The sequence below is a fragment of the Cygnus olor genome, chromosome 2 (assembly GCF_009769625.2).
Source record: "Cygnus olor isolate bCygOlo1 chromosome 2, bCygOlo1.pri.v2, whole genome shotgun sequence".
Lineage (NCBI taxonomy): Eukaryota > Metazoa > Chordata > Aves > Anseriformes > Anatidae > Cygnus > Cygnus olor.
The window spans coordinates 137,005,755-137,019,179 of NC_049170.1; the positions used below are offsets into that span (position 1 = coordinate 137,005,755).

General features: G+C 58.5%; 1 protein-coding gene across 1 annotated transcript; it reads right to left on the minus strand.

The window, feature by feature from the left end:
* Window positions 1-1,864: 1,864 nt before the first annotated feature.
* GDF6 (growth differentiation factor 6) lies at window positions 1,865-11,772 on the minus strand. The gene is given in 5 exon segments (XM_040549436.1): window positions 1,865-2,597; window positions 2,599-2,789; window positions 2,792-2,866; window positions 11,413-11,469; window positions 11,472-11,772. Coding segments are annotated over 5 exon segments (1,212 nt in total). The 5' UTR covers window positions 11,740-11,772; the 3' UTR covers window positions 1,865-1,976.
* Window positions 11,773-13,425: the final 1,653 nt, after the last annotated feature.

Genomic DNA, 13,425 nt, shown 5'->3' on the forward strand with positions numbered 1-13,425 from the left:
CCAGTACAGATGAGATTTACAAACGGTTGCCTGAATTTTCCACTTCATGCATTCTCCCACTTACAGTACCGTAATCACCGCATCAAATGCATAAAGTCATAATGCAGCTTCCTGCAAATTTCTGCCACCAGTACACACCAAAGATCTTGTGAGAGTACAAAAAGTCTTCGAATAGGAAGAATGGCTTTAGGTAAGTCTTAAAGTGGCACTTGCTCCAACTCAGCTCTGCAGCATTTTAGCACTGGAGCCAACATTTGAGAGCTCAGATCTGCTTAACCAAAATAATAGAACATATAAAAGCAAGCTGACTTTTTGGAAAAAAAAAAGTTTAATAATACAGTAATAGTTGTAGTATCGTCCAGTAAAGGTGTATTGTAAAAATGTTCTGAATATTAATTTACCTCAGATTACTTTAGAGTTGTAAATACTTGCATTATAGTGAGGTAGACAGTAAAAAAAAAAAAAAAAAAAAAAAAAAAAAAAAAAAAAAAAGGTCTTTTCTCCATTATTAGCACAGAATTAAAATCTTGTAATAATATTTTAAGGAAACGATAATGTTAAGTAAGAATGAAATATTTGATTAATGCTTAATTCTGTACAACTCAAATATAAATTTTTAAAAATATTAGAAATTATAACATTTCGAGTGCATATAATGTTTTGTACATTAAAAAAAAAAAGAGAAATGCCTGTTGTTCATCTCCATTTTGCACTTTTCAGTCTGTTTAAATAAACGAATATTTACAACTTTTATATGAACAACAGTGCATCCCAGGCAAAATGTGCATTTTAAATTATTGCTCCTGGTCGAGTCTTTTTACTAGCATTTTATATTATTATTCTCTTCTCTCTCTTTTTTATTTTTTTTTTCCTTTTTCCACCAATTTGTAGCTCTGCGACGCCGGAGGAGCTAACGACTCCGGCCATCAGTGGGGGAAAGCCTGAGCCTACAAACAGTCGCATCAGGAAAAGGGCTCGGCACGCCTCCAAGTGCACTTTCCTCGGGTGAAGCTGAGCCCAAAGGTGGGAAGGGACCAGCAAGCGGACATAAATGCCTTTTCCAGCGCCACTTTTGCGTGTAATACTGCTGCAGGTTGCCAGAGCCCCCGAGCTGGGGCTGCCCAGGGATCTGGAGCTGCCCAGGGATCCGTCCCCGCGTTGCTGCACTTGGTCGTGAAATCCGAGGGAGTTTTCCTTTCCCCTTCACCCCGCTTGTGCTTTCTGTAACACTTCGCTCTTTTCACAGTTTTTTTCATTGCTGTCTTAAAATATAACCTAACTGGTAATTACAATCTTGAGCAATTCTTCTTTTTTTCTTTCTTTCTTTCTTTCTTTCTTTCTTTTTTTTTTTTTTTTTCCTCGAGGGGGAGGAAGAAGGGGGAGGCTATTTGTGGCCGGTAATCTTGCAGGAATGTGAAAGAGAGAGGGCAGAAATGAAATAGCCCTTTTCAGAGGAACTTCAGAGACGGGGCTCGGTCCGCTCCCTCTCCCTCCCCCGGTTATTTTTTTTTTGTACTTGGGGAATTGCCTTCACCTTCGGAGGGAGGGGAGATGGCCAGATAAAGCCCGGGGTGGGGCGGGGGAGGCACGGGAAGGGAGACCCGGTGGGGCGCTAGGAGGAGCAGGAGGAGAGGAGGAGGAGGAGGAGGAGGAGGAATTGGAGGAGGAGGAGGAGGAGGAGAGGAGGAGGAGGAGGTGAGGAGGAGGAGGAAGAAGATAAGGAGGGGAGGAGGAAGAAGAGGAGGAGGAAGAAGAGGAGGAGGAAGGGAATAGGAGGAGGAGGAAGAGGAAGGGAATAGGAGGAGGAGGAAGGGAACCGGAGGAGGAGGAAGGGAAGAGGGGGACCATCGTCCCCCCCGCGGCTCCCGGCTCCCCGCCGCCCCCCCTCCTCGCCCTTCCTCGCTCTTCATCCGACGTCTTCCTCGCCCTCCGCCGCCAGGCGCAGCCCCGGCCCCCCGCCGAGGGGCGCCCGCCCGCTACCTGCAGCCGCACGACTCGACCACCATGTCCTCGTACTGCTTGTACACCACGTTGTTGCCCGCGTCGATGTAGAGGATGCTGATGGGAGTCAATTTGGTGGGCACGCAGCAGCTGGGCGGCGTGGAGCCGGGGTCCATGGAGTTCATCAGGGTCTGGATGATGGCGTGGTTGGTGGGCTCCAGGTGGGAGCGCAGCGGGAAGTCGCACACCCCCTCGCAGTGGTACGCCTCGTACTCCAGGGGGGCGATGATCCAGTCGTCCCAGCCCAGCTCCTTGAAGTTGACGTGCAGCGGCTTCTTGCTGCAGCGCAGCCTCGCCTTCTTGCCGTGCCTCTTGCCGTGCCGGCTGGGCGAGGCGGTGCGGCGCTGGCGGGGCGGCCGGCGGCCGGCGGGAGGAGGAGGAGGAGGAGGCGGCGGTGGAGGAGCCCCCAGCTCTGCCCGCAGCTCCCCGAGGAGGCTCCGCCGCCGGGAGCGGGTGAAGACCACCAGCAGCGCCCTCTCCTGAGGCGGCCTCGTCCCCCTGCCGAAGCCCAGGCCGCGCAGGTCCAGCCAGCGGCGGGGCGGAGGGGAGCCGCGGCCGGGCGAGGCGCGGAGCTCCAGGCAGAGCTGCCGTCGGGGGCCGCTCCCCCCGCAGGCCCTGGCGCACGTCGAACACCTCCCAGCCGCCCGGCCGGGCCTCCAGGCTGCGGGAGCCCAGCGGCAGAGGGGAGAGGCAGGGGAAGAGCTGCAGGACGGGGGCGGCCGGAGGGGGCGGAGGGGGCGGCGGGCGGCCGCGGGGGGGGCGGCGGAACAGGCGCAGCTCGGCCCCACCAGCTCCTCCTTGTCCGAGAGGGTGGACACGTCGAACAGGTACTTCTGGCGCCTCAGGGGAGCGGGAGAGAGGTCGTCTGCGGGGGGAGAAAAGAGAATTGAAAGGGAGTGCTCGGGGAGGGGGCGAGCTGAGGGGGGTACGGGGATGGGGAGGGAGGGAGGGCAGGGCGCCCCAAAACCACCCCGGAGGGACCCCTGGGGCTGAGGTGGGGTCGAGGGGCAGAAGGAGGGGAGGGGAAGGGATGGGGATGGGGATGGGGATGGGGTTGGGGATGGGGTTGGGGATGGGGTTGGGGATGGGGTTGGGGATGGGGTTGGGGATGGGCAGGGCAGGGCAGAGAAAGAAGAGAAGAAGAGAAGAGAAGAGAAGAGAAGAGAAGAGAAGAGAAGAGAAGAGAAGAGAAGAGAAGAGAAGAGAAGAGAAGAGAGAGAAGAGAAGAGAAGAGGAAGAGAAGAGAAGAGAAGAGGAAGAGAAGAGGAAGAGAAGAGAAGAGAAGAGAAGAGAAGAGAAGAGAAGAGAAGAGAAGAGAAGAGAAGAGAAGAGAAGAGAAGAGAAGGAACTACACCAGACAGGAGATCCCATTCCCACACCAGAGGCAGCACATGGCAGCCCCTACTCAGGCATGGCCTTGGCCAATCAGCCCAGCCAGCATCCACAGTGTGCTTGGATACATATCTACATATATACATATGCACATATACTTATATGTTCTTCTTCAAGAGAAAAAAAATAGACTTCTTTTTTGACACATGGGTGTACAAAATGCAGCACAGAAAGCAAACCAGATATCCCTGAGCTGCTTTCCAATAAAATGTTTACAACCCAGCAAATACAAAAATTCCCAAAGCCCCCGGGTTTCCCCAGAAGCTAGTAAAGCTTGTGTATATTTCAATAGTAAAAGTGTCACTGGAGCCTCTGTTCAGCAGCCCCTCGCCGCTTTTCCAAGCTCAGCCTGCTCCAGAGGCCGAAAGGGAGCCTAAAGAAATATACAGCCCCTGTTATTTATTGATACCAAAGGTCATCGCTATTCCTAATCAGTGTATTTCACAACCTCGGCTCTACTTGACAGGTCTGGGGGAACCTCCTGGGGGGGGCAGGAGGGACAACGGGATGATTTATGGAAACCAAGACCTTCAGGCATGCCACAGCGATGTAAAAATGAGTGCGGCTCAGCACGCAGGCCAGCAGCAAGGATTTACGCACCGGAGAGTCGCGGTGCGTGGCTGCGTGTTCCCACAGCCACCGAGAGGGAAGAGATGGAGTGTGGGGGCTCCGGTGGGGATGGTGGGGAAGCAACCTGCCCCCAGTGGCTGCCCCGGGGAGAGGAAGCCCTCTCGGGGGGATCCCGGGGGGAGGCTGTAAGAAACAACCCCCCGAAAGATGGGGATGCCCCAGGTGATGGCAACAGCTCCTCTATAGACCCGAAAAAAAAAAAAAAACAAAAATAATAAAAAAAAAAACGATAAGTAAAAACGGCCCTGGGGAGCGGCGCAGAGGGGGGTCAGCCAGAGGGGGAGTGCACCCCGAGGGCACGACCCAATCCCCCAAACCCCTCTCCTCCTCCTCCTCCTCGCCTGTCGCCCCCCCCAGTGCTGCCTGCGCGCACACGGCCGGGGGCACCTGGTGGGCGCAGCGGGGGCTCCTGGCATCGCCGGGCTGCGGCGAAGCTTTCCACCTCCCCCCCCTTCTCCAGCGACCCCCAGGGACGCAGAGCAGCCCCTTACCCCTGCCCTCACCCCCCGGCTTTAGGACCGGCCACGGCTCCATCTCTGCCGGGGTGGTGGGGTCAGGTTTGGTTCCCGAGGGAGATGCTCGCCCTCTTTGGCATTCCCCTTTCGGCATGGGGTGGAGGGGGGAGCAGGGGGCTGCTTCCAGCCCCGCGTCCCTCCCGAGCCAAATCTCCTCCCCCAGCCCTTTCTCGGGGGAGGGCACAGGTGCAGCGCGGCGCGGCCCGCCGGGGGGTGTGGATTAGGAGGCAGGGAAACGGGGAGACAAGTTCCCCGCGGGTCCCTGCTGCAGGGGTTGTGAAGGCTCTGCAGACCCTTTTGGGAGGGCAAGGGGGCAGCCAGCTCCGCTCTGCGGCTCCCAGACTTTGCCCCGGGGGGGGTGGCCGTGCAAAACGCGCTCTCCACCAGCGTCCTCCCAGGCCGCAGGCTGGCGGGGCTGGGGCACGGCGGTGGCCCGTCGTGTGGCACGGCACGCTGGGGACACGGCCACCGGGAGCAGGAAGGTGGCCCCGGGCGAGCGGGGCTGCGAGCCGGGCTCCGGCAGCAGCAGCTCCGCGGTGGAAAAGTCCCGCTGGTTGCGGCGGTTCCCGGCTCTTTTGTCAGCGAGGGGCAGGGATCCCGGTTATTTCAAATAAGCGGCTTCGGATCCGATCAGATAAACGCTATTTATTCGCCCTCGTAACCTAATAATTCCAGATGAATGCATAATCCTAACCCGGGACTGGCTCGCTCCCAGTGCGGTCGGGAGGGTGGGAAAAAAAAAAAAAAAAAAAAAAAAAAACAGAGGAGGAAAAAAAAAAAAAGTAAGGAAAAAAAAATCAGGGAGAGAAAGCGGCACCTCGGGAGCCTCCAGAAGCAGGGCAGGGGTGGCTCTGCTTTGGGGACCTTTGTTCCGGCACACAGGACAAGGAAGGCGAGGGGACACCCGGGCTGTCCCCATCCCTTTGTGCGACCCGGGGCTCGGCATCTCCGGGTTTCCGCCGAAGCAGAGAAGGGTTTGGGGTGAACCCCGTGGTTTCTACCACCCTGCTCAAAGCTCTGCCTTTTTCTCGGGCCAGCTGAGGCTGTCCCTATTGTTAGTCCAGTTCCTGAATTATTTGGAGAGAGCCGAGCAGGGGAAAGCACACATCGCTGCAAACGCCCCGAGGGGCTGTGTCTATGCTCGCAGCGTTAATTTAGACGAATTTTAGCTACGTAAGGGGCATTAGCCTTATTTCCACTCGCCGTTGTTTATTTTTGCAGGCCAAGATAAAATATTGGGGGCGGGCAGCGGGGGAGAGAGAAAGGAGCAGGCTACGCCGGATTTAAGCGTGTGCCACCGGCGGGGGACGGAGCAGAGCCCTCCCCAGGGCTTCGGGACAAGGACAGGGACAGGGGCAGGGACAGGGGCAGGGACATGGGCAGGGGTCGGGGGGGCTGTGCCGAGCCCCCTGCCCGCCCCTTCCCCGGCTTCGCCCCGCTTGGCGGTGCCGGCGGCTCTGTCGTCCCCGCGGCGAAACCCCTTTCGTGGCCGCGACGTTTCCTTTAATTTCCCGTGGGAAGCACCTCGGGCTTCCCAGCTCCTCTTTGTCGCAGGCAGCCCGGCCTTTGAGGCGAGCCGGGGGTTAAGGAAGGCTACGCCGAGTTTCCCTTTTCATGGCAGATCAGGTACCGGGCTGCCGGCCAATTCATCAGGGCTCGGATCTGAACTTTACATCACTGCAAATTATACCCAAAACCGCATTCGAGAAGAATTTCCCCCGTTCCCGAATTCTCTTTCGAGCCGTATTTAAACTCGCAAACCAAAAGCACATTCGCAGTTTTAAAAGACCCCTCGCAGCCGCTCGCTGGAAATTAAAGCCCGTGTAATGGGGACGGGCTGCCCCTTGTCTGCGGAGTCGCAACGCTGACAGGTATTTGCTTTCGGAGCCCTGCGAACAAGGGGCTGCCTCTTCATGTGTGGTATTTCCCCGGCTCTCAAGTCCTCGGCTCCGATCGTTTGTTTTTTTGTTACACCGGCTTGTAGAGATCGAAACGTTTCGTTCGCCTGGCTGGCGAGTTACAGGGGAAAGACGGACGAATTCCTCGGGCGAGTTCCTAAATCTACCCAAAGCCGAGCAAACCAACGTGTGTGTGTGTGTGTGGGGGGGGGGGGGGGGGGGCTGTTTCCAGCCCCAAAACGCGGCGGGGAGGCGCACGGCTGCAACCTACCTTCCATGCCCGGCTCGCAGCATCCGTGCCGGGAAGGCTGCCCCGGGATGGGCAGCGGCAGCCCCGGTCCCCGGCTCGGTTTCGCCGCTTCCCAGCAGCCGGTCCCGGTCCCCGAGAGCTCCGGAGGGGGCTCCGGGGGGCTCCGGGGGGCTCCGGGCTCCGGGTCTGCCCGCCCCGCCGCGGGAGATGCGCTGGGGAGGAGAGGGGCCTCCCCGGGGGGGCTCTGCCTGCCGTAAGAGACACCAACACCCCCCCCGTTTGCCACCGTTTCGCCCCCCGAAATATTTCGATCGACGAGAAATCACGGCGTCTTCCTGCCCCTCCCGGCTTCGTTCGCGTCGCCGAAACGGGACCGAATATCTCCGGGACTCGGAGCTAAGAAAAGCAGCGAGGGGACGCTTCGGAGCATTATTTCTGGGCTGGAAGAGCCGGGATGCAGGGAGAAAAAAAAAAATCCAAACAATATCCAGATCTGCCCACAACTAGCAAGGGCTGAAACTTCCCCTCTCGCTCGGAAACCACATTTCAGGCACACAACGATTCCCGATCGCAGCCTGCCGCGAAATCTCCAGCGCAAGGGAACGAGCATTTCTCCGACCAGCTGCTTTTTTTCTCCAGGACTGCGAAGGGAGGAGGAGAACGAGTACGGCGAGGCTGCGGGCTGGGGGCTCAGCCGCTGCCCGGGCTTGGCCCGGGGCTGCTCCGGGTTTTCTCGCCTCCCGGTTCCCGGTTGGGGTCAGCCCAGCCCTGGGCGCTGGAAATTGAGCAGCCCCAAAGCGGAGAGCTCGATCCCACCGTTCTCAAAACAATAATAATAAAAAAAAAATAAAAATCATCATAATAATCGTAATAATAATAAAAGGGGGCCTCCTCGCAAGCCCTGCCGGGGGATTTCTGGATTAAAAATAATGATAATAAAATAAAATAAAAATCGGTTCTAGGATGGGGTTCGAAACGAGCATCCTGACACGCTCGAGCCCCCCCCCGCCCTTAGCCGAGCGACCCCGCAGCGCTACCTGTGCCGCGGGCGCTGCGCGGCCCCGCTCCGCCTCTGCCCGCGGAGGATTCCCGAAAGAAAACGAACACAAACTAAGGAAAAAAAAAAAAAAAAAAGGAAAAAAAAATCATCGAAAAAAAAAAATACATTTTTCACCCAATTTGCTCCGGTAACGGCTTTAGCGCTCGCTCCTCGCCCGGGCGCACGGCTGGGCTTGGAAGCGGCTGCTCGCTGCCTCGCTGCGGCCGTCTGGTGTGCATTAGTGTTTTTATAAGGGGCTCAAACAAATCGAATACAAGGTCACCAAATAATTAACAGTTGCGAATTCCCTCCTTCCCCATTAAAATACTTCCCCGCTTATATTTCATTTTCCTTCTGCCAACGACAACACTGCCTGGGCAAAAGGCGCTGCGCGGATTGCACTGCGGCGCAGCTCTCGGTCCGCCCAGAAACCCGCTGTTTTGCATCAACATGTTGCACCAGAGGAACTCCGAGAGGGATTTACGCTCTTTCCTTTTGCCCCACGAACAGCCGGACCACCTCCAGCCCCTGCCCGGGGCTCTCCCCTTCCTCCTCGCCCCCCTCGCTACCCTAAGGGCAGCGCACCCCAAGCCCATCCGAGGGAGCTGGCGGAGGAAAAAGGGAGGAAAAAAGGAGACGAGCTCACGTTGCCGTCTCCCCGTCCCTGCCGGGCGAAAATCCCTCTGCTCCGGGAGTCTTTCGGCCCCAAAAAGGGGGAGGCGAGACGAAACCCGGCAGCTCCCCCCCACCACCACCCGTGGGTGCCGCTCCTCCAGGGACACCCCGCTGAAAATCGCGCATCCCTCGCACAATTTAGTTTTCGGTTTGTTCCGAGCCATGCCGCCGTTCGTGCTCCTTGTGGCTTTGCTTGTTTAGGGGCTGCCTTCTCCAGCTCCCTCCCGCTTTCCTCTTTTTTTCCCCCCCCCCTTTTTTTTTTTTCCTGCCTGGTGGAGCCCTTGCAGCTCCTAATTGTCCTGCCTTGCCGTGGAGCGCCAATGCTGGGGGTCCTGAGGCCAGCAAGAGCACCATCTGCGTTTTAATGAGTTACTTCATGTGCCAACAGTAATTTTCCTACATTCAGCTAGGTCCTGTCTGATCTTGCGACCGTAACAAGGGGGAGCGAGTGGGGGGCGGGAGGGGGTGGAGAAGGGGGAATCGCAAATCCTTCCCCCCCCCCACTTTCTGCACTCTTTCTATCGCTAGGAAAAAAAATGCATATATATGTATGTATGTATATATGGCAGTGGTGTGGCTCTCGAGCTAGCCTGAAAGGGATCCTATTAGCTCCAGGGGGAAGGAAAGAAAGAAGCCGAGAGCAGGGTGCGATGGCTGGGGCCGGGCCGGGCCGTCCTGGGGTGCAAACCCCATCGGGGAGCGATGCTGTGCGGCCAAAACCGCCCCCCTACTCGGCTGCAGTCCCCCCCCAAACCCTGCCGACAAGGTAGAGCCACGGCCGTAGGTAAAGCTCAGCCCGTCTAATTGGGTCCATTTGGGAGGCTATATTGTCTGCAAATGAATCGACAGCAAGTTTTGCCCCCCGCCCCGCTTTCCCCGAGCAAAGGCTGCTCATCAGCAGCACCACCGCAGCTCGCCAATTAAGCGGGCTAGGAGCCCACGGGGAGGTGGGCAGTAAACCAGCTCCCACTTCAGAGGAACGGAAGCTTCTCTTGAAGTTTTTTTGGTGATGTGCCATTGGCTGGTCCGCTTCATTACGGGAGACTAGACAATATTTGATATGTTATGACATGAACACTCAATTAGATCACTGAGTTGAAATACTCCAATCAGTGGCTTGATGCTAAGCAACCCTCTGAAGGTCCAGCAGAAGGTCACAGCCTGTGACACATCAAATCAAAATCAATGGGGGAAAAGTGAGGCTTTCCCTTAATCAAACCGGGACTTCTGTTAGCAAATCACTTCCCCCGGAGTACAATCTCCCATGCAGCAAGATGAGCTAAATTTGTTAAATTAACTGTCTTTCTTCGGCTTAGCAAGAATAGGATGATCTCGAACGGGGCTTTATCTCCCCCGATTTTTCTGCTGGGGAAAAGCGGCCGAGGCCGTTCTTTTAAGGCTGAGCTTTCGAAACCCTGTGCCTGGAAAGTCCCCCACCCACACCCCCTTTTTCAAAAGACCTTCATGGGGCGAAGGCAGAAAGCAAAACCCTCCTGTCCCCTGCCCCTTGTCCCTTGTCCCTTGTCCCTTGTCCCTTGTCCCTTGTCCCTCATCCCTTGTCCCTTGTCCCCTGTCCCTAGGAGCCGTCTGGGCACCGCGGGGGCACCGACCCGCGCCCCCCAGCGCCGACGGCGCCCCCGGCCCCGGCACCCAAGGGACACCGAGGGACACCCAAGCCCCCGAGACGGGTGGGGGGGACACACGGGGACAAGGACGGGGGCCAGAGCTGGCCCCTGCAGGGGGTGTAGGGGAGGAGAGGCTGAAAGCTCGCAGAGGGATCCGGGTTGGTTTTGGGGCTGCGCGGCTGCTGCAGCTCCGGGGAGCCGTGGGGTTTGCGCGGCGCCGTGTTTTGTCCCCAAAATCGAGGGGTCCCGGCGAGTCCCGGGGGATCCCGGGAGGGGGGCTGCGGGGTCTTCAAGCAGGGGGGAAGGAAAAGACGCGCAACCTTCGTTAAGAACCTCTTACTGAGTCTGTCATTAACGGCCCGCAAACCGGCATAATGCGAATTAATGAATACCTAAATAAATCAATAACTATCCGGGGGGCATTTTGAGGGAAGGGAATTTCTGTTTTCCCCTGGACCCGCACGCAACCTGCGCCCGCTGCCCTGAGTCCGAGCTATAAAAGAGCGAGGGGAAAGCAGAGCGAGGGCCCCCCCCGGGGCTGCGGGTCGCGGAGGGGTCCCGGGAGCCCAGCGGCATCGCTGCTGCCTTGGGGACAGCGGGGTCAAGGCCTGGGACCCTGCTGTCCCCGTCCTACCTGTGCCTCTCCCTCCTCCGGGCTCCCCGCGAGGGGCGCAGCCCCTGCCCCGAGGGAGCCGAGGGCCGGGTCCTCCTCATCCACGGCCACCCCCGGGGCTGTCCCCACATCCAGGACTTTTAAAGGAAGCGGGATGCGGCCCCAAACAGGCGGCAGCCCGCAGCTGAGCCCCGCTCCGCCCCCCCCGTCGGGGCACGTCGGGGCCCGGCGCTACCTGGGCTCGGAGCGGCCCCGGCCAAACGCCGCAGCCCGGCCCCGGCGCTTCCCGGTGCTCTCGCAGGTAAATCCCGATAAAGCAGGGCGGCTTTAGGCAGCGAGTGTTTGCCCTCGGTCAGTTTGAACTTTCTATTTGCCTTAGAGCTGAAGCGATAAGGGAGAGATCTTTCCTTTGGCAGAAGGAAATACACCAGAAGAGCTTTTTCTTTCTTTCTTTTTTTTTCTTTCATTTTTTTTTTTCCAAGGTTGCATTTACACCCGTGCTTCGCCTGCAGATCGGGCGGGGGCTGCTTTTTCCCTGCCCCCGAGCCGATCTGGGGACGACCACGCGTGGGTCCCGCACGCAGCTCCGGGATTCCCGCTGCGGGCCACTTTGCTTTAAAATAAAGGCACAAGTTCCCCAAAGACACCGAGGGGAAGGAAAATAAAAAGAAGGAAAGGAAAGAAGGACGAGTAAAAAAAAAAAAAAAAGCCTAACCCAAAAAATAAAGCACGCTGCGGAGAGATGGGGGGGTGCGGGGGGGGGTCGGCGCTTACCTTGTCCCCTATCCACGAAACTAGTGATGGTGTTGGCGGACTTGGAGGACTGGAAAAGCTGGCGTTGATGCCCAGCTTCTCGGCGATGGAGTAGGTCCTGAAGAGGGACAGCATGTACTCGTGGGGCTCCGCCCTGGGGGGCGCCCGGCCCCCGGGCTGTCCCCCCTGCCTCTGCCGGCTCTCCCGGGGGGACCGCGGCGCCCTGCGGCCCCTGCCGCCCTTGGCGAGCTCCTCGGCGGCGGGGAGGGAGGCCGGGAGGCAGCACGGTAAATCCCAGAGGAGGCCGGCGAGCAAGGCGGCGGAGAGCAGGGCCCGGCTCGCATTCATAGCGATCGCGGCGGGGCGGCGGCCCGACGTGAGGCTCCGGCGGCCCGACGTGCGGCGGGGACTGCGCGGCGGAGCGGCGCCGAGCGGGGAACTGCACCCGGGCGGGCCCGGCCCGGCTCGGCCCGCCCCGCCCCGCCGCCGCCCGGACCGCCCCGCCGCCCCCGGACCGCCCCGTGGGGCGGGCTGGGTGCCCGAGCCGGCCGGCGGCGGGGGGCCAAGGGAGGGCGAAGGAGGGCGAAGGGGGGCGAAGGGGGGCGAAGGGTGCTCGGTGGGGTCGGGGAGGGGAAGGGGAGACGCGGGGAGAGGGGAGGGGAGGGCTGATGGGGAGACCCGGGGGTGCGGGGCACCTGCGGGGCCGGTGGGGGGGGGGCTCTGAGCCAGCCCCGGGTCACGTCGCAAGTGACAGTCCCAGCTACCTGAAAGGAGGTGTGGGGAGCTGGGGTCGGCCTCTTCTCACGGATGACTGGCGATAGGACTAGAGGGAATGGCCTCACATTGTGCCAGGGGAGGTTTAGTTTGGAAATGAGGAGACATTTCTCCTCAGAGAGAGCAGTCAGGCACTGGGACGGGTTGCCCAGGGAGGTGGTGGAGTCACCGTCCCTGGGGGGGTTCAAGGAAAGGTTGGATGTGGTGCCTGGGGACACGGTTCAGTGGGTGACATTGGTGGCAGGGGGATGGTTGGACCAGGTGGTCTTGGAGGTCTTTTCCAACCCTAATGATTCTGTGATTCTGTGCTGTCTTTCTCGTAAAATCTGCCTGAGAGGAACCACCCCGAGAGGAGCTGGGTGCCAGGCTGGGGCCCAGGAATGGCAGCACTGGACCAGCACCACTTGCAGGATCAGCGGGGCAGCCGGGGCAGACTGCTCCCAGCAGGGGCCCACCCAGGTCCCTCCTGCACTGTCGGAAGGGTTCACCCATTTATTTATATGTGGCTTTTCAGAAAATTGCGTCCCCTGTCGTAAGACTCGTCTATCCAAATGATTATATCCATCCACCTCTATGGTTCACAGCCCTGGACAAAGAGGACAAATTTGCACAATCCCGTCTCTCCTGCTCCCTCCTTGCTTCTTCCCAGCTTCTCCTTGTTATCCTGCCTGAACCATAGCACTCTTCCTGCACGCAGCCACAAGCCATCCTCCTCTGCTTCCCCACATCGCTCTGCCCTGTGCTGAGCTCCCCTGCTCTCCTCTCCTCATCTTCCCCTGCTGTCCTCTTCCCCATTTCTTCCATGAGGACGGTGAGGGGGGGCATTCAAAGCCAACGAGGGGCTTGGGTCCCAAGTCACCGAGACATCTCCACCGGGGAACAAGACCACGCTGGGGCAGCCCCACGCGATGCTGAGCGGGCTTCCTGGGCTGGCGCTTTCCCAGCCAGCTCCCAGGCTTGCTCCAAGCTGTAGCTTGTGCCGGGGGCTGCCCTCAGCCAGCACTCTGGATGGGACCACGTGGATGTGGGACACGCCGTATCACTTGGATTAGAGAGGGCCAGTCCTTGGCTTGGCTTCTTTCTTGTCTTTCACTTCTCATGCCCATCCCCTGGCTTCACGTCCCCACTCGTGTTCATTCCCCTTCCCTTTTATCTGCTGCTTTCTGCTCCCCTCCCCTCAGCCCCGCTGCTCCGGTGCCTCACTTTTGTTCCTTCTGCTCCCCTTTGCCATTCTCATCCTTTCTACTCCATGCTGAGCAT